Raw genomic sequence first — 22,140 nt, forward strand, 5'->3', positions numbered from 1 at the left:
AATGTGAACCAGTCGTATAGTCATTTATTATCATTATCAAGGATTATGTACTGTACATAATTGTATATGCTGTACTTTTATACAACTGGCAGCACAGTAAGTTGGTTTGCAACAACATCGCCACAAGCACATGGGCAATGCATTGAGCTACAACCTTATGATGGCTACAGCATCACTAGGCAATAGGAATTTTTCAGCTCCATTATAATCTGATGGGATCACTGTATATGTGGTCTGTCACAGACCAAAATGTTATGTGGTACATGACTGTATTTAGTTCCCATTGTACCACAACTCCCATTTCACAGTGGATGACAAAAAGAAATTAATAAACTCACATAAGGCCACATGGCTGAAAAGTGTTAAAGCTGAGGTTCGCATGCATTGGGTCTGTGCCCAGAGGCAGCACTTAAAAAGCATAAATTTCTATGTATATATTTGGTTGGAAAAAGTCTAGACGTATATAAACCCAAATGTTAATAGCAATTTTTTTTTGGATTATGGGAGTTGGGAAAATCTTAACTTCTCCTTTTTGTTTATCATGTATTTTCTAATTTTTTTATAATCATTTTTTATTCTTTATACAATTAAAAAAATATGAAATTTAAAAAAATCAAACTGAAAATGTAGTAAACAAATTTATCCTTAATAAACTCTAGTTCTCTGCAGGTATCAATGAAATAATTTTTTCTTTCAAGAATAGTCTTTAGATGTTTATATATCATATGTTTATCTAAATAATAGCAACAACAACTAGTAACATGAACAACATTTGTTGAAAGCTTATTCAAGGACCTATGCTCAGAAAATTTCCACTATTACTTCATTTAATCCTCCAGCCCCAGAAAATAAATACTGTTAATGTTGTTTTATAGCCCAGTAAACTGAGGCACAGAGATTAAGTGACTTGCCCAAGGTTACAGAGCTAATTAGTGACAGACCTGGGTTTTAAATGTAGTCTGTGTTTTCAAAGTCCCTTCTTATAAACATTACATTATACTTGCTTTGAAATATAGGTAACCACTTTATTTTTTTAAGGGCTGTACATTAGAAATAAGATACCTTAGTTGATCTGGGAAAGGAAATTGGCTGGATAGAGAAAATAAATAAGAACAGAGTCACTTTTCATAGTAAACTCCCTTTCCTTTTGAATGTTGTACTAAGTGTGTTGGTATACATTTATTATTTAGATTAAAATGAAATTTAAATTTTAAAAGAATTAAAAAGTGCTATGTAATGTTTTTGTTTTCTCCAATTCAAGGTGAATTTTGGCATTGTTGTCTTTAAACATTACAACTGCAGCTGCCAAAGTCTTGTTAGGATACCACTATACAAAGAACAGATCCCTAACTTGTGTAGACTAGCTATTAAAAAGTGGTGATAAACATGGTAAGTCCTTAGAATTTTTGCAGTTAATCCCTAATTATCATTAAAATTGGGATAAACTAAAAATAATAAACAAGATTATCCTAGGGAGCTTTCAGTTCTAACAGTCTATGAATTTTAATTTCTCTGAACTAAAGACAAAGACAGGAATATAGTAACTTTTAACAGATAACATTACTTTATGAATCCTTTTGGAATTTCATTAAAGTACTGTCCTAAAACTATATTATAATTTATGCAAATTTCTCATAAATAAATTCTTAATCTCTCAACATACATGAACTATATCTGCTAACAATCCATTTAACTTTGGGTATTTTTTCCTTGCATTTTTGGGGTGTTGAACTTGAGGAAGAACCACCCCAGCAAAAATAGGACTCTTGGAAAAGATATTCTGCAAGTGAGGTGTCAAATTGCCTGAAAAGAGAAAAAATATGTATATAAGAAAACAGAGAAATTAGTCTATAATCAAAATAATCAAATTGCTATGTGGTCTGCATTAAATTACTGAAAAGGGAGAATAACAATTTTGATCTTTTAATTTTTTAAAGTTGAACAAGGAACCATCTGAAGATAACACAAAAAATTGAAGTTTCCCCAGTAATCTGTTGATAGTACACAGGCAGTAGAAAAAGTAAAACAACCAGGGTCATTTTCTTTTCCCAAAATATAACACATAAAATATAATGCTACCAGGCAAAACACATTCAAACTTTTATATATTTCTGTATGGGTATCTAAATGGTTTAACTATCAAGTGTTTATCAATAAAGCCTTATTCAAAACAACTAAAATATTAAAATTATTTAGAAATAGAAATATTACAACAAAGAAACAAGGTTATAAAGCAGTCGTAGAATGGAAAGAACCATAAATAGAAATGGAGAGAGCTAAGTTCTAGCACCAGTTTTGCTCTAACTAGTTCTGTGACCTTGGGCAAATCTCGCCCTTTTCTGTGCCTCAGTTTCCTCATCTGTAAAATGACAAAACTTGATCCCATCATCTCTAAAGTTCCTTCTAATATTAATCTCATAACCAGAACTTTAAAGATAACACTAAAATGTGTGATGCTTTAACGCTCTGAACTGTATCTTTAATCAATATTTATCTAGATTTCAAGATTTTTAGTTATTTACAGTACCTTCCTCATAATCCTGTAATTACAGGTTTATGTATAGCTTCCTCACCACGAAAAGGGCTCCTTCAGCTCCTCATTCAGAAATATATATATATAAAAAAACCATTGAAACTCCATAAGAAAGGTTATCCATCAACATATTTAGGTAGTCAAAGCAAATAATCACATAATTTAGCTTTCATCAAATATTTTTTTGAATAAGTTACTTAGCTATTTGGTTATCTACTATGCTAAAAAAAACCATTTACTCAGTAAATAATTGATATTGTATATCTAAGTGCTTTAAAAAAGCATTAAAATCAACTCTATTATTTAAACGTCTTCTTTGAGAGATACAATTATCTGTAGAAGCCAAATTTTAAAACAATTTTCAGACAAACTAAAGTAGATTCCTATTATACTATTTTTCTTATTATCAACCGTCAACACATGGCTTAGCTATTTGCACCCTGGCAAAGAAAATATTATTTGTAAAAACAGAGTTGTCTACCTTCTTTATCAGCCCAAGGCATCCATCTGCTGCTATCTATCAAAACGATATGCTTCCCTGTTCTTATAACGAAAAATCTATATTTGAAAGTCAAGCAGAATTAATCTGACAATATTTATTTTAAGCTTTTACCAGTATTTCAGTAATACTCACCTACTTTTAAAACAATTTTATGAAGTAAATCCAAATCAGAGCTGCTAGGAAGAAAGGGATTTCCAGTGGCCATCTCAATGATCATACAGCCCAAAGCCCAGATATCCACAGGTCTGAAACAGAGAGGAATAAATCACTTTTTTTTCATGGAGAAATATATAAAATATCTTTTCTAAAGAAAACTTTTAAAATAAAAAGGTCAAAGAAAAAATAATGGGTAATATCATTTATAAATTTTCACTGCAATATCATATGTCGACTTTAGGATATACATTAAATATGACCACATTGTATTAATAACATTAAATAGCTTATATTTAAACTGCATGAGAAGTCACTTAGCAGTCCAGATAAAAAGTAACTGTATTCTAAAATTGTTTCAGATACTTATATAAAGATATTATGATAAATGGTTTATGAATTAGAATAACTGAACACTAAAATCATCTTGTATTTAAAAAGTAAAAATTAAAAATCTTAAACATTTTACCACTTACATTTCATTTATTCATCTTAACACATTGTGAGTCATCTATAATTCAAATTTTTTTCTATGTAATCAGTTTTTTAGAAGATAGTTTATATCACTGGGGCTTTTAAATAGACAAAAGGGATACCAACCCCACATACAGAAGAAATATAAATGAATGCTACAATGAGACCTATTTTTTACTGATATACTGATAAAAATCATAAGCTATAACTGCTGGCAAGACAGTAAAAAGATCAGTGGTTGCCAGGGGTTCAGATAGAAAAAGGGAAGAATATTTACAGAGTGAACAGTGGCCACCTGCTGGATTTTTGTTTATCTTTGTGCATGTAGGGTTTAGAGTAGGCTCACATGTCAGATACTGATGATACCCCACCCTGTATGCTCTCTTCCCACCTCTAAGTTCACCTGCAGTTGCAGTGGACCACAGAGGTTTTTTTTAGAACTGTGAAACTATGCTCTAAGATACTATAATGGTGGATATATGATATTATACATTTGTCAAAACCCATAAGAAATACAACACAAAGAGTAAACCTTAATGGAAACTATGAAATTTAATGATAATGTATGAATGTGGTTTATCAATTCAACAAATATGCTAAACTAATGTAAGAGGTTACTAGGAAAACTGTACTGTGGGAGAGGATAAAGGGGGTTTATAGGAACTCTGTACTGTCTGCTCAATTCTTCTGTAAACCTAAAACTGCTCTTAAAAGTCTATCAATTAAAAAACTTGAAAGAGAAAAAGCAATATTCTATACTACATATATGCTACTATTTCTGTTTAAAGGAGATGTGTGTATTGGTATTGCTAGATAATGATTTTAAGGAATAAATTATTTAATTGTCCTGTATACAATTTTCAAGTCCACATTACAATAAAAACTGGATATAATAGGAACTTATTAGCTTGCTCATTTCACAAATTTTAAGAACTTAATAGAAATTTATGTTTCAGTGAGAAACAGTAAAATCAAGACCAATTGTTAGCCTTCAAAGCTTTAAGTAAATTATCTGAAGCACTCACCATCATACTCACCATTTCTACCTCCAATAGAGGCACTAAAAAATATTCCTACACAAATCAGTTCACTTTTCCTCAGCTTGATTTGAACTTTCACAGTTCAATTTAGTAAGGTAAGGCATTATCTGCAGAAATGTAAAGCATTGTATGGGCAGGCCTTTCAGAGAGCAATAAAAGACCGAATACATGTAGTTGATTGTCACTGCAGCACTAATCTTAAAGGGCTCCCCTATTATCTGAAATATGAGCCAGTTCTACTCTCACATGCAGGGTAAAAGGAGAATTAAAAAGAAGCACAAAGAGATGGGCTTTTATCATGAGATAGTGAAGAGATCTACTGACCTACTCTCCAGTGAAACTGGTGAACACTATTTTTTTAAAAACCCACAATAAAAGCCTCTTGAAATAAGCCTAAGGGCAAACAACAAATGAAAGATCTATTCAGGAAATCTATAAAAACTTGTTAAGAAAGATGAGTTTGTGATATTTGAATTAAGACCACTCTCTCCCTCTTTCATTCTGGCTCAGTGAGACAAAGATTCTGCCCTACACACCATGCTACATTTTGAGGCATCTAGAACAGTATAATTTAAAAATTATTACTTGCCAGTCTTTGCAAAGAGGGTGCCATATTCCAGAAAACAGTAAACTTGGCAGTTCTTATGGTAATACTGGCAGGGGGAGGTAAATGATTTTAAAATCTTTGCAGAATGTAGAGACTAAAGATAAGCAGAGGAGGCAACTCAGCGAAAGGTGGGGCACAACTTAAAGCAAGCGTGGATACAGCCTGAGGGATGTCTGTATAAGTCTGGGGTGGGGGCCACTCAGTCACAGAGGACAATAGTGGTAAAATTAATAGCCAGCAGGGCAGGGCAGGTGCCTACAGGGTCTCTCTGTTGTATTTACAGGTGTCCTTTTTTTTAGCTCTAACCCAGACACAGAAGGCAGAGGTTGTCAGTAATAGAGGTGACAGATAAACCATGGAAAAAAGAGATGGCTAGGAAAGGCCAGGCAAGATCCCAAAATATACATACTTTCCATAAGAGGTATCTTTCAATACTAATTCTGGAGCTCTATACCAGCGTGTAGCCACATAGTCTGTATAAATGTCCCCAGGAGCTGCTAGTGTTCGTGCAAAACCGAAATCACAGAGCTTAGTAATTCCTGACTGGGACACTAAAATATTCTCAGGTTTTATATCTCGATGAATAATCTAAAAAACAAACAGAAGATGCAATACATTAAAATGAAGTTTTATTGGAGAATTTCTCAAAAATTATACAGAGAAAATTTATCTAATTAAGATAGTAAAGCTATTTTCTTACCACATGTAAAGGATTAACTACACACTGCAAAAGCTAAAGTTATACATTTTCAATTTTTGTCCCATCTATCATCTCAAAATGAAATGAAGCCAAGAAAACAGACATAATACTAAAAAAGGTAAATCATATTCCTAACAGGAAAAGTAATCAAAAGAAAATGAAAAGGGTTTAATTTTCCTTTAACCCCACGTCACACTCCAGATACTGCCCTCTCTCTCATTTCCTCCACAGCTAAGCCTTATCTTTACTCAGTTGTCACTTTCTAATCACTCATTCACTCCTCAAGGTAAGGTGTCTGTCTTCTGCTCCCACATTGCATTAAACTGTCCTAGCCAAAGTCATCAACAACTCCATTGTTGCTACATCCAATAGACAGCCCTCAATACATACCTTGCTTGATATCTTAGTGTAAAATGCTGCCAACCACTCCTCCATTCCTGATTTCTGGGACCTAAAATTCTCCCAGTCTCCTTCCACCTCTGTTTGAAGTTCTTTCTCTGTTTGTCCCTTAAATGCAGGGTTCTGGTCTTAGGCTTTATCTTCTCAGACATCATCTTCCCAGGCAAACTCACCTACTTTCTTTTTGGACCACTTTCTTCACTTGGTTATGGAGACATCATACTCTCTTGGGTTTCTTCTCACCTACTGGCTGCTCCATCTTGACCTCATCTACTCTTATAGCTTTCGTAACTATCCATATACTGATGATTTCCAAATTTCTGTGTCTAACCAAGATATCTCTTAGTTTCCATGAGAAGTAGAATTCTACAAGAAGTCCCACTCAGCAAATGCAAAACTAAATGCATCATCTTCTCTCCCAAACTATTTATTCTTAACAGGCTTTAGTAAATGGAACCAAAACTGACTCCAAGTCTCAAGCCGGAAACCAAGGTATTTTTTCTCTCAGCTCCTATATACTCTTAACCCATCTATTTCTCTCCCTAGTTCAAGTCCCTTCAGCTATCTCACCAAAAATTACCACACTACCAACTGGTCTCCTTGAATTCACTCTGATCCCCTCTGATCCACTGTCCACAATGAAGTTATAGTACTATTTTAAAATCACATGTGATCATGTCATTTCTCTGCTTAACATCCTTTAAGGATTCCCCATCTGACATGACAATTTTGAAACTCCTTAAAATGGCTTGTAAGGCCTTGTAGGATTTGGCCCCTCCTCTCCTTATCAACCTCCTCCCCTCATCTATACACTATTAGTTTCCCAGTTTTCCAGGGCTTCTCTCATCTCTGTGCATTTGCTGATGCTGTTCCAACTGCCTGGAATACTTTCCTGGCCAACTGTTCCCTCGGGTCTCAGCTTAAATGTTTGTATTAAGAATTCCTTTCTATGTTCTCACATCATTCTGCATGTCCTCATCACAGTATCTGTCATGCTATATTATTAACTGCCTGTTAATTTTTGTAACTCTCACTAGATTGTAAACTCCATGATGGCAAGATGTCCTGTCTTATTCAAGCTATGTGTCCAGGGCCCAGTACAGTGCCTAAAACAAAGAAGGCATTTCAAAACTTTATCAAATGAAGTATGTTTGCATCACCAGAAAAGTTTCATAGCACAAGTAAAAATAGCTCAGTTACAGAAATGCAGGATCTTTTCTTCTTTATAAAACTTATCACTATAAATCTTTGGGACTGGCTCTTGTTCTGCTTCAGTCTCCTTCCACAAAATTAACAGGGTAATGAGCAGCCTTAAAGATGTCTATAAAACTATATTAATCCTTTTTACTTCCACAACTTTTGATTACTATATGCCAGCCCCTATGCCAAAATCTGAGGATATAATGTGAACAAAAATAGACATGAAAAAGCACATTAAGATAGCACTTCACACATCCTGCCCACCACACATCCATAACCTTCTCCTCAGTGCTCCAAACATGGGACAGAAAGATCTATCCAGCTGATACTCTAATGGTCTCACTCTTTTCAACAACTAACACAACTACATGCAGAATTTTCTTATCCTCGAAAACCAAGCACTCTCTGAAGCCCAACTTTTAAAATCTATGTTTTGACAACATCCTCCTTAGTCTTCCACTATCACACTGAGACCTCCATAAACAGAGCATTTCTATTTGTTTTAGTCTTCCTTCACTTCTCTCATCAACATTTAGTAATTTTCAGTATAAAGGTCTTGTACATCTTTTGTCAGATTTTCTCTAAGTATTTATTTTCTTTTGATGCTGTTGTAAGGGTATTTTAAATTTCAATATGATTGTTGCTAATATATGGAAATACAATTTTGGTATATTGATCTTGTCTCCTACAACCTTTATAAACTTACAGATTAGTTTTGTTAACTTTGTTGTAGATTCCACAGAACTTCCTATATAGATAATGATGTCATCTGTGAATAAAGACAGTTTTACTTCTCAGAAAAAGATACCACTTCACACTCATTGGAATAGCTATATTCAAAAAGACGATAACAAATATTGGGGAGGACATGGAAAAACTGGAATTCATTGTTAGTGGGGATGTAAAATGGTACAGCCACTTTGGAAAAGCTTGGCAGTTTCTTTAAAAAGTTAAAACATAAACGTATCATAAAATTCAGTGGTATTCTTAGCTCTTCCTATTTCTATTCCCCTTTCCCCAGCTCCTGGCAGCTTTGTAAACCAGCAGCTCCCCCAAATCGACGGGGTTATATTTCCTCCAAAACCCCATATCCAGATAACTGTCATTATCTGACCTGTCCAGCAGGTCACTGAAAAATCCCACAAGAAGGCTTATCTTCATTTAACCTAACTCAGAGATTGTCCAGTGCAAACAGCCTTTCACCCAGGGCCTTCGTCAGAAATAATTAGCGGCCACTGTATAATATTATAGCCACCTGAGGGAGCTATAACAAGACAAACAACAAGTTGACCAAAATACTTTTTAAAAAGGCTGGAAGTGAAATGTCCATAAAGAGATGTCCAATTCCTGAGAATTAAGAAGGCTACATGCAGAGCTGTGCATATGCCCAGAAAAGACTCGAGATGGTCCTAAGCTCTTATCTCGAGCTGACTTTGAGGCTCTGCACAAGCAAGAGGTTTAAGGCTAGGGCAGAGTTGTAAATTATCTGCCTGAATATCGAAGTCATTGTCCAACCACACAGAGGGAGCCTCTCAATAAGTAATAAATAAGGCTGAGACATTTGTTGGTTTCAGGTATTTAAGGAAATCTCTGTCCAGTCTTTATCTAACCATTAAGCTAACTGAGCAGAGATTTCGGTGGTATTCTGAAGAATACAGAGTTCCAGAATTAGCTCAGGAAAGTAACTAAACGGCCACAACAATAACAACAACAACAACAAAAAAACCACATCGAAAACGACAAACCCTCAGAGATGGGAAATGGATTTCCAGTGTCGCCATATTATTTTAAATGTCCAGTTTTCAACAAAAAATTTCCCTGAATAAAACACAAAACAGGTATGCATAGAAACAAGGATGGCCCATACACAGGAAAGAAAAGCAGTCAATAAGAAACTTTCCTGAGAAAGTGCAGGCACTGAACTTACACGACAAAGACTAGAATCGGCTATTTTAAATAGCTTAAAGAATCCATGTCCAAAGAACTATAGAAAAGTAGGAACATAATGTCTCATCAAATAAAGAATATCAATAAAGAGAAATTATAAAAAAAAAAAAAGAATTAAATATAAAAGAACACTACCAAGGAAGCAAAAAACGCACAGAATGGGAGAAAATATTTGCAAATTATATCTGATAAGCATCTATATCCAAAATATATAAAACTCAATAATAAAAAACAACCCAATTGTAAAATGGGCAAAGGATTTGAATAGAAATTTTTTCAAAGAAGATATACAAATATGAATCTGTTCTGGATATTTCATTTAAATGGAATTTATACTATGTAGTCTTTTGCATCTGACTTTTTCCCATTTAACGTAATGTTTTCAAGGTTCATTCATGTTGTAGCATGAGTCAGTACTTCATTAGTTTTTATGGCTGAATAAATTCCATTGTATGGATTTACCTCATTCATCAGTAGATATATTATTTGAGTTGTTTCCACTTTTTGGCCTTTATGAAAAACATTGCTATGAACATTCCTGTGCAGGTTTTTATGTGAACATGTTTTCTTTTCTAATTAACTAATTCATTTATTTATTTTTATGGTGACATTTGTTACCGAAATCCAATAAGTTTTAGCTGTACACTTTAACGGTAAAGCATATATATATTTACAGTGTGTTCATCTTCCATAGTTAGATTTGTCACCACATATTTGACCCCCTTTATCCCATCTACCTCCCCCTTCCCGTTTGCCCCCTCCCCTCTAGTAACCACTAGTCTATTGTCGTTGTCCATGAGTCTCTGTTTGTCCTATTCATTTGTTGCTTTTAGGTTTATATCCCACATATGTGATATCATGTGATATTCAGCCTTTTCTGTCTGGCTTATTTCACTTAGCATGATTATCTTGAGGTCCATCCATCTACCATATGATCCAGCAATCCCTCTAGTGGATATTTACCCCAAAGACTTGAAAACTCATATCCAAAAAGATATTTCCACACCGATGTTCATAGCAGCATTATTCACAGTGGCCAGGACATGGAAGCAACCGAAGTGTCCTAAAATAGATGATTGAATAAAGAAGCTATGGTACATATATACAATGGAATATTACTCAGCCATGAGAGATGAAATACTGCCATTTGCGACAACATGGATGGACCTTATGTGAACATGTTTTCAATTCTCTTGGGTAAGATACCTAGAAGCAGAATTGCTAGGTAATATGGTTATTCTATGTTTAACTTTTTGAGGAACTGTCAAACTGTCTACCATAGCAGCTACACTATTTTACACTACCACCAGCAGTGTATGAGGGTTCTAATTTCTGCACTTCCTCATCAACATTCTTAACTGTCTATTTTTTAAATTACAGCCAGCCTAGTGGGTGTAAAGTGGTATCTCACTGTGATTTCGATTTACACTTCCATATGACTAATGATGTGGAGCATCATTCCACATTGTATACCTTCTTTGGAAAAATGTCTATTCAAGTCCTTTGCCCATTTTTTAAAAATTTTATTTTATTATTAATTCCAAGTATACAGTACATTGGTTAGATCCTTTGCCCATTTTAAAAGTGGACTATTTGTCTTTGTATTGAGTTGTATTTTACAGACCCTGAATGTTAGATGCTTATCGGATAATGATTTGCAAATATTTTCTCCCATTCTGTGAACTGTCTTTTTACTTTCTTGATGGTGTCCTTTGATGCACAAAAGATTCTAACTTTGATGAAGTCCAATTAGTCTACCTTTTCTTTCATTATTTTTGGTATCGTATTTAAATAACTATTGCCTAATATATGGTCATCATACAGGTTTTTACCTATGTTTTCTTCTAAGAGTCTTACAGTTTTAGCTCTTATATTTAGGTCTTTGATCCATCTTGAGTTAGTTTTGTATAGAGTGTTAACTATCAGACTTTGGACTCAATGAGTTTGATTCTCCTTTACTTTGTGGTGGAATGCTCTAGAACTACAGAAAACTTCATATTACAATCTGACTTATAATACCTCTGCTCTATAGAGCCCTATGTGCTTGAATTTAAACATTTATCTAAGAAGAGAGTTCAAATTTCCATATCCTCTAACAGCCTCAGAGACCCTGGTTCTTAATCACCTAGAGTTCAATTTCATAAACTTTTCAATTGGATGTTATACAATTAAATGAGAATGTATATATGAAAAAATAAGCCGGTAGTTTCCAGAAAGATGCTGAATATCTGAGGTGGACTGCAAGAGCAGGAATTCCCTATATGCCCTAAAAAAAAAAAACAAATGGTAAGTGCAGTCCTTGACTAGATCCTGATTTTAATGAATCAGCTGTGAAAGACATTTTAGGAATAATTGAGTAAATTTTAATATAAATTTGGTATTAGAGGATATTAGGGAATTGTTAATTATGCAGATTATGTAATGATTGTGAAGTTATACAGAAAAATATACTTTTTTGAAGGGCTAAGTAGTGGAGTATTTAGGGATAAAATGCAAGGTTGCCTATAATTTACTTTAAAATACTTCAGAAAACAAAACAGATGAAGCACACATAGCAAAATATTAACAATATATTAAAATACATTAAGTAATATTAAAATGTTAATGATATTATTCATATAATAATAATTCTTCGTTTGGAAGACTGAGTTTAAAATCCAAACACAGAGTTAAGAAAATATGCAAAAGAGACCTCAATTTAGGGAAGTAGGGCTTTGTGGAGTAAGGGGTGTGTTGGGGCTAAGGAAGATTGAAAGTCCTTAGGTATTAATCAGAATTACTTAAAGTTCATAAAGTTTACTGAAAATTGAATGAAATTTAATACGCTCCAAAAGGGCTAGAACCAAGTCTTTTACTCAAGACTGTACCCTCAGCACCTGGTAAAAATCAATGTTTGTTACCAGAATATGCTCAATAAATATTTGTAGACCAAATAAATGAGGGAATAAATAACCATTTCTCCCTCATAAGTAGCAAATATTTGCATTTAAATTCTGACTGCTTCGAAAATGGTTTTCTGACTGTTTCTAGAATGAAAAAGACAAACTAGATTCCTACAGTTAGTTACTACAACTGAACATTAAATTTCTATTCAAGCTGCCTGGAAACCAATGTAAAAAAGAAAACATGTTTTCATTATTAAATAAAAGAAGGTAAACAAATACTTCTGGAGATATAAAGCTTTTGCTGGTACTAAATTGTATTTGACTTCATGAATTCTTATTAACAGGAACATGGGGTATCATGGTAGACATATTTCTATCATGGTAGAAATATTGCAGACATTTCAGTTACGTAAAAACCCAATCACCTTAAATTTGGAGATATTAAGAAAATAAAGTCTTCCTTTCTTGATAACCTTAAATCATCAAGGCCAGAACCCAGATATCCAGATAATAATAATAATATTTATTCTAATGAGCCACTTCATTCATGGCTGCCTTAATTCTCAAAGGTAACTAACCTTGTGAGGGACAGGGATAATTGTACTCCAGGTGCTAGATAAGAGCAGGAGAATAAAATAATGTGGGTACTTCTGTCTAGGCCTCTTTCTCTGATGTCCTGCACACCCTCATGGATATTCTTCTGGACTTGCTGCTGAGGACTAACTTTTACCTTTGTCCCGAGAGTCATCTACCCTTACTTCTTCAACCAAAGTCTCTAAGATGAAGATTCTCAAAGCTGTATATCCAGTTCTGACAACTTCCTAAGGCCATGTTATATAACTGGTTAAGCACTACTTTTACTTAGACATTCTCACTGTTCTTGAAAATACATCAATATACTGAAAAGCAATTCTTCTTCTAAAATACATAACTGACAATGGCACTATCATTCTTCTGCTCTTGAATTTAAAATCTTGGAATTACCTTTGAATTTTCCCTCTGCTTGCATCCCTCTCATATCTAAGGTGGAAATCTTTCCACCTTCTCTCCCTGCTATCCTCTCTCCCCTTTGCCACTGTGCTAGTCCAAGTGCTTATCACTTCGTATCTGGACTGTCATAACAGCATCTCACCTGATCTCCCTGTCTCTCTCTATACTTATCCTCCACTGTAGCCAAAATAAGCTTAAGTTTTGTTTTTATCCTATTATAGCAGTGCTCAAAAACCTTCCATGAATCAAAAAACAAGTGTTGGCAAGGATGGGGAGAAAAGGGAACCCTCATACATTGTTGGTGGGATTGCAAATTAGTACAGCCACTATGGAAAACAGTATGGAGGTTTCTCAAAAAATTAAAAATCAACATACCTTTTGACCCAGCAATTGCACTTCTGGGTATTTATACAAAGAAAACCAAAACAGTAATTAGTAAAGATCTATGCACTCCAATATTCATGGCAGCACAATTTACAATAGCCAAGATATGGAAGCAACCTAAATGCCCATCAACAGACGAATAGATAAAGAAATTATGGTTCATATATACAGTGGAACATTACTCAGCCATTAAAAAAAAAATGAAACCCTACCATATGCAACAACATGGATGGACCTAGAGGTTATGCTGAATGAAATAAATCAGACAAAGATAAATACCATATGATTTGACTTATATGCGGAATCTAAGGAACAAAAAGAACAAACTAATCAAAAACAGACTCACAAATATAATTTGGTTATGGACAAAGGGGAGAGGGGTTGGAGGGCTGGGAGAATGGGGTGCAGGGTTAAAGAAGTACAAATCAGTAGTTGATAGTTGGTCACGGGCATGGGGAGCATGGCAGAGAGAATGCAGTTAGCATTATATGATGGCTAAGTGGAGGGCCCAGGGAGGGAGGGAGCAATTGGGAGGATCATTTTATGAACTATATAGATGTCTAACCAATGTACTGTATACTTGAAACTAATTTAAATAAATAAATTTTTTAAAAACCTTCTATTAAAAAAAATAAAAAATAAAAAAATCTTCTATGGTTTCCCAGTATCCTCAGGAAAAAGTACAAAGTACAAACTCCTCAGGACGAATTTCAAGGCTCTGGAAAACCTCTCCACAGGGCACCTGTGCAATCTTATCTCACTTTACCTGGTCTCTGTAAGCTGAGGAATCATCACTCTCTGAAGTATCCTGCTCAGCTCTAACTCTTCTCATAGTGGCACCCCATCTGAATTTATTTCCTCTTCTAGTGAAATCCTAGCTACAGTTCAAAATTGTACTTACCTCAATTTCACCTCTTCTTTGAAGTCTTCTGCCTCAGTCTAGCAACTCTCTTTATTCAAGAAACATTTTTAAAGTCTCCTATAGACAAGGCACAATAGCAATACTGATAACATGACTATTCCTGACTCTCTAGCAGCACTATTTACTGAGCACTTTGAATGTGCCTGGATGCAGTACTAAACACTTTGTATCTACTACCCAATTTGACCTTTACAAAATATCCATGAGGTACTAGAGTATTATTTCACTGAAGAGGAAAATGAGGCTCACAGAGGTTAGATAACTTTCCTGGTGTCACAGAGTAATGGGGCTGCCACCTTTCATTGTGCAAGCTGTGAACTGCACAAGTTGTGTGGTTACCCATAGACAGGCTGGTGGGTGAAAACCCAAGATAGTCTGATTCCCAAGACTGTGTGCTCTTAACTATTACACTGTATTGCCTCTCCATGGGTCCGGCTGGCAATCTGAATTCTAGTCGCTAACACAACCATATTTTTCAAAGCTGCAAAATGTGATGCACTATAGCAAGACAGAAAATTAGAAATTAAGAATTCTGAAAAAGCCTGGAGTATATAGATGTTATGCCTATATCGCTTACTAATAAAATTTTTTTTTTGAGGCTCTTGTATTTCCAGAATACATATCTAATTTTCCAGAAAGTAGAGCTCATGTTAGGAACAAAATATCTCTATAAAAACCTGCTGAGCTAAACACATACTAGACAATGCTAAAGACAACACTAAAAACCAGAATAGTTAGTCTTCTTTCCTTTCTTGACTTTTCCTAAGTTAAATGACAAGACTCTGTATCTCTCTGCTACTTTCTTTCTTTCTTCTCCTAAAGGCATCCACATTCACATGTCATTCCCTTGGTCTAGCTTCCAGTTCCTACCTTCAAACCTTCCTTCATTTGAGTTAGCCTGACTTTCAATGTTTTTTAATGTACTTTCTCTAGTAAAAGATGGCCGAGTTAACTCTTGATCCTTTTATAGCAAATTATTAATACCTCTTTTAGCATCCCATACTTGGTCTGCCCTATAATTATAAATATTGTGTGCTCAATGTTTTTTGGTTCTGCAATAAAATTGTAAAATAGTGATCCCATTTTCGGGATGTCAGGTAATATTGTACAGAAAAATTTAACAACCTTCATAAAAATACAACGTTTAAAGGTATGATTCATATATATCTATTGTTTGGCTTACTTGGAAGCACTTACATTATTATTGTGAAGATATTCAATTGCTCGAAGTATCTGGAAGAGGTATTTTCTAAGTCGTTTACTCTCTAGTCCATGACAATAATGTTGTAACTCATCTAGTACTGTGTGGTCAATAAATTCAAACACCAAATGAATTTTCTTTTTCTGTCTAAAAACTTCAATCAGATTGACCAGGTTTTCATGACGAAATTGCTATCGACAGAAGAAACAGATTTTTAATAAATTACTTCATGCACAAAAATTTGTACATATAACACCTATGTCATTTTAAAAAGCAGAAATGTTCTCAGGTTCTTCTCCGTGAATTTCAACAGAAATTTTTCAACTAATTTGCTTACATTCCTATTTTAAGAAAATGTTAATCTACTTCATAATTAATATTTATAGAACAAAGGGAAATGCATTGCTTTACTTCAAACTAGCATTTGATTGCTTATTAAAATAATTTAGAGTTAATGTCCTTTAATGCAAGTTAGTATGCTGCTAAGAGATGTCTTCTGATATTTTAACTTACTTTGTGGTTAAATTTAACATCTGAAATTTAAAAGGTCCTTATGTTTTCAAATGAGCAAGGATTTCAATGTCATGACTATGTGATCTGAATTTACAGAAATTAATTATTCTCAGAGTTTAATCCTAAACTCTTGAAAGTAAAACCTAAGTTCCAGGTAGACATTATAAAATCATCATACTGTAACAAGAGTATCAAATATTTAGAAACTTTTCAGATATATGAAATACCAATTTATAGCCATAGAAACTTTACATAAATATACAATTATTTGTGGGTATATTTTTGTTCTATTAAGCATTATACTATTATATCCTACTAGAATAGAATATTCTACTATTCTATTAAACAAGACATCTTTTTAGACTGGTAACAATAACTTAATTTCAAAATGTCAAAAATGGCATGAATCATCTTAGAAAACAAATGAGGTTTAATATTTTATGCTGCTTATTCTATTTTTTAATACACTGACTTAATTAAAATTAATTCTCAAATATTTAATTTTTCCAAATTACCAAAAATATTTATTCATTTGGCTAAAAATTAAGGAGTATGTTTTCAACACTGGATTCATTAGAAAACTATAAGAACAACTTTGCTTTTTTCCCAATGGCACAATTATCAATTTTTCTACTTGTCTATATTAATACATAAGCCAGTACTTAAAACGTTACTAATAGAAAAACATGCCAAAATTTAAGGCCAGATTCCTTTCCTATTTTTGTTTGCAATTTCCCTGATTGGCAAGATGCAGAGTGCTGCAGCGACAACATGCTGGCAGATGAAAAGAACTGATTTTGGAAACTACACTATTAATCTCTCAATAAGGAAAATTCTGGTCCAGTCTTTATTTTAGAGGCAAAAGCACTGAAGAGTTAATGTGAGTTAATAAGCATTAAGGAAGATCCATCAAAGGATCAGATTTCTCCTCAGATAAACTATGAAACCCCTAGAAATGTTCTATTCTTCCTTTTCAAGTTGTTTGCTTTTGTTTTCCTTCATAACCGAACAACTATCTACAGGTATTTTCACTAATTGCTCGAACTGTAATTTATTTAACAAAATTCTAGCAGATAAAAATTTAGTTTACATTAGATCACTATGACCATCTTTTTAGACTAAGAATGTTAACTAATCCAAGAAATGTCTTGTGGAATTAAACTAAACATCCTATAAGAAATTAACCAATACGAATAGTTAAGGTGTCTCAAAATAGTTTGCATAGTAATTGTAATAGTAAAGTATATTTTCAAATTCATCTCTGTGTTCTTGCCACGTATTGGTTTTTACAAATTGTTTAAGTAGAAAAAAATAATTGGCTTAAATGCAACAGAGTTGAAGAAAGAGCAAAAGATATTGCTTGGGAAAAGGTTTCTAATTAGATTTTCACTTACAGTACACAACAGTTGCCTTACTGTATTATGTTTTAGGTCATCAGGATAAGGACTGGTATCTTTCACAAAATTATCTTTACTGACTTTAACTTTCCTTTTCATTGTCTAGAAATAGAGTAGTTCCAACAATCCACAAAGGCCTAATATATTTCTCCTATTAGAAAGCAAATTGGTCCATCATATCTAATATACCTTCAGAAAAAATATTACTTTGTATCAGATAAAAATGAATATGTTTTCTTCACATAAAACATCTAGACTATGTTGTCAGTCATAAATCTTAAAGCACCTAGATATATTTCAATATATAAAATACATATATATTTAAACATTTTTAAAATTACTAGTTTTGTACCCAGTCACCTAGGAATGTTAGTGCTCCTTTCTTCATACTCCTGAGTTCTTTGCCCTGCGTTGACTTGTCATACTTACAGAAAATTCTATCTTCTGCCCTGATCTCTCCTGGTATTGTTTCCCATTTCTATAAGCCTACTGGTCATCTTTACTTAAATGTACTCCTGTTACCTCAAAGTCAACATTTCTAAAACAGAACTAGTTCCCAAGCCATGTCTCTTTTGGGCCTTTCATATTTCCATCAATGATAGCACTACACAATCTCAAGGATATTTTTGACTTCTCCCCTTCTACTTCTTTCTACATTCTTTCATGTCTTCTTTTGCAATATATTATATTCCAACTTTATCTGCTATTCAAATTTCTGCTTTCCAGCAAGGGCCCTCACATTGACCAGTATTCCTGCATTAAAATCCTAACAGGCCTCCTTATTTTTATTATCTCAGTAATAAAAGTAATCTACTCCATAAAAGTGCTAGATTAATATTTAGTGCTAGATTAATAATCTACTCCATAAAAGTGCTAGATTAATATTTAGTTTCTTTACTCTGAATTCAAAATCTTCGACCGCTTACAAAATAAAATTTTAACTCCTTAGCCCAAAAGACAAGACTTTAAAACCTTCCAATTTACTTCTCTAATCTCACCTCTTTCTATTTCTGTACAGGCAAATGTCTCCACTCTTCATCCTTTCCACTCTGCTCTTTGTCCTGCTTTAGACTCTGAACTAATGCTGTTCCCCTAACCTATAATAGAAATTTCTCCCTCTTAACTTCTACACATCATTTAAAGCCAAACACATGTCTAAATTCCTCCAAACTTCTCTACCCAAGAAAATATTGTGCTATTCACTTGGCATTTATTATTAGCCACTTTTTATTCAGTATTATTTCATATGTCCTCCTGTCTTTCTGATTAAATAAAAGTCCTGAAAAGCAGATACTGTCTTTTACCTCATTATAGTCTCGGCATCTGGCACAATGCCTTGCACAAATCAGATATTTTTATTAAGTACTATATGGATATTTCTAATTATTTCACAATATTTTGCATAACTTTTGTTACATTATACATAAGCTCATATCTCTTGTATTTCTATAAAATTACAAAATGTAGACATTAGAATAGGGCATCACACTTGTTTTTCTAGTACGTCTTAATACATGTGTTAACTGAAATATTCCTTCTATAAATTTTTATTCCATAAAGATTTCTCTTTTGACTTACAGAGAGCAATTAAGGCAAAAGAAGCAAACCTTTAGAAACTTTATTTCTCTCGTTGCAATTTTGTTGACAGATTTTTCTGGTTTCTCATAAAATATTTTAATGGCCACTATCTGCCCAGTATCCTTATGTTTACACTTCATAACTGTTCCATAACTTCCTTCTCCCACTTTTCCAAGGGTTTCATACATCTCCATTCTTAAGGCCGGCTGCTTCTTCAGGGAAATAAAGAAGGAAAATGTTAAACACATATATTTTATTTATTCAAGCTACAAATGCATTTCCACAATAAACTGATATATTAAAATACAAAACAGAAAAAATAGAAATCTTTTCTACAGACCCCGTTTGTCTCTGGAAACGCTGCCAGCTCGGCAGTAAGGTGGCCTTGTGGGGCTCCAGCCCTCACCAAAACTTCGGGAGCCTACTGCTGTCTCGGTTATTCCCATCAAAACTATGGTTTAAGATTTCTTCACTATATGTCACCTATCCATCATGCGGGGCGAGGGGTAAGGAGTCCTCACACTTGTCATGTCCCAGTCAAATATGAGATTCTCGCAAAACTCTCTGCAGTCGCCCCACAAATCAGGCCCTGGAACCCAAGGAAACCTCAGTCCCGCCCACTCCTCAAACCAGACCTCTTGGGGTCCCGGACCAGGGTCGCGCCCCTCTCCCCCCAGACGACCTCAGCCGGGTAGCCGCCGCCACCTCAGCCCATTCTGTAGTCACGCCGGCTTGGCTCCGCTGAGTCCCAGCCCGGCAATGGGACGCGGACCCTACTTAGCTCGCGGGCCCGGCTAGCTCCGGCGGCGCATTTCCATGGCAACGGCGCCACTAGCCGCGCGCTCGAGGCGTAATGCGCAAGACCGGATCTTCGGCTGCGCTCGCATGACCCGGAAGGGGAAATGAGAAGAGACAAAAACGAGTTCCTGGTGGGTGCTAAGTGGGCGTTCTGTTAAGGATGGGGAGTGTGGTTTGTGGAGGATCGAATTGAAGCTTCCGCGCTATGTCGGTTTTGAACCGAGTTGGGGGCGGATCAGTATTTTGACTGCAGTGTGAGTGACTACACATCTCCTAGGAAAGGGGAGCCGAGTCGTACGTAGGCTTATCTCACCTGCATCCCATATGCCTCCAGGCCAGAGAACACCTGCCGCCTATGCTGGGTCTTAAAAGGGTGGCTGGTGTCATTAAATACAGACATCTTGTGAAAGGAGACTTCCACGCAAGTCTAGTGTAATTGTAGTTTTCTAAGTTACCCAGTTACGTTAATATTCTGTAGACGTGAGTTCGACCTCAGCTATCGACATTCATCCTTTAAAAGGGAATAAGACGGTTCTTAAATAAAGACCATTTCTGGAACACCTTAAGTGTGCTTTTAAATTTTTTCTTCTAGTAATTTTTTAAAAACTCCCTTTCTACATGTCGAAACTCTAAAACTCCCTCTTTGGGAAAGCAAATGATTCAAAGGGTTCTACCACACACACATTGACATACAAGGGCACAGGAGGAAAAGAAGGCTGTTATCTAATTGCTAAATAACCAAATATGGGGTTGTTGGCATGGCAGCCTTCAAAAAATAACAAGCATAGTACTGGAGCAAGTGCCCAGGGACTTCGCAGAGCTTTCATTTCTTTTTTTCTGTAAAAAGAGTTAACTATTAAAAAGCCAAATCTCGTTATGCTTTCCCTAAATTAGCATCATTATTATCCAATGAATTCTAGTCTAGTTGGTCCCACTCCACCATGCACGTTAAAAATCACAGCTATCCACACTAGTCCAAGCAGGTCTGAGGTTTTCTTGGATCCCAGGACCTGATCACTGCAGGAACTTCATATTTGACTGGGGGGAGGAGGGGAAAGGGGCCATGACAGATGATGGCTAGATGAGCTTTTAGTAAGGTCTCACCATCCCCAGAGATCCTAATTTAAATGAAATAGAGTAAAGAAAGTCGTGTTTTAAAAGCTTCCCAAAGGTTTCTGTGCTGCTAAGATTTATATTGAGAGAGCAGTGAGAGAGGAAGTAAAGGTGGTCACGGTTTTTGTTTATCAACGGTTTTTGTTTATCAACGGTTTTTGTTTATCATTGCCGAGATGGGACATCACTTGTAAAATTCTTAATCTTTTAGCAGGAAATGAAATGGGACCTCTTTCAGAGTTAATCTTTTTAGTAAACCTAGTTTTCTTCCCTCCTTTCTTTGGAAAAAAAACCCTCTCCTTCAAAGCCTGATAATTGCCCTGGCAACTCAGATCCTCTGGCTATTGATAAGGGTCATCAGCCCATTCTTAGCAGAAATGGTGTTAAGTCAGACAGGGCCTTTAGAGTCCGAGAGAGGAGACTTTAGGCCAAAAGTCTTTTTTTTTTTTAATTCTTTAAGAGAGATATTAACCAAGGCTGTTTCCCTTTACTCACTTAATAGGCAAATCAATAATAGAAATTAATAGATATATGAGTTAAATAGTGAGTTTGTATCTTTTCCTTGTCTAGGGACTGAGATGGCACTTAAGCAGGAAACACAAGACCCCCACCCTGAGGCAGAAAGGGAAAGAGTTCCATGAAACAAACCCCTGTAGGCAGGGACTACGGCCATTCTCAGTAGAAATCAGATACAGAAGAGACCTCCTGTCTCTCAACATCCATACTAATAATAAGGGGGTTCATGACTCTTAGAAAAGAGTAAGGCAGGCAGGAAAATTAGGGAGTTTCGGGTCTGCTTGCAAA

General features: G+C 34.9%; 1 protein-coding gene across 1 annotated transcript in view; it reads right to left on the reverse strand.

Moving 5' to 3' along the window:
- Positions 1 to 22,140, reverse strand: part of CDKL3 (cyclin dependent kinase like 3) — a 38,106-nt gene that overhangs the window by 13,275 nt on the left and 2,691 nt on the right. Inside the window, exons 3-7 of the mRNA XM_039836038.1 lie at positions 19,455 to 19,637; positions 15,934 to 16,128; positions 5,719 to 5,897; positions 3,168 to 3,280; positions 1,664 to 1,803 (exon numbers count right to left, since the gene is read on the reverse strand). Coding sequence (XP_039691972.1) covers positions 1,664 to 1,803; positions 3,168 to 3,280; positions 5,719 to 5,897; positions 15,934 to 16,128; positions 19,455 to 19,637 — 810 coding nt within the window. The remainder of the gene's footprint in view (positions 1 to 1,663; positions 1,804 to 3,167; positions 3,281 to 5,718; positions 5,898 to 15,933; positions 16,129 to 19,454; positions 19,638 to 22,140) is intronic.

The sequence above is a fragment of the Pteropus medius genome, unplaced genomic scaffold (genome assembly GCF_902729225.1).
Source record: "Pteropus medius unplaced genomic scaffold, Ma_sr-lr_union100, whole genome shotgun sequence".
NCBI lineage: Eukaryota > Metazoa > Chordata > Mammalia > Chiroptera > Pteropodidae > Pteropus > Pteropus medius.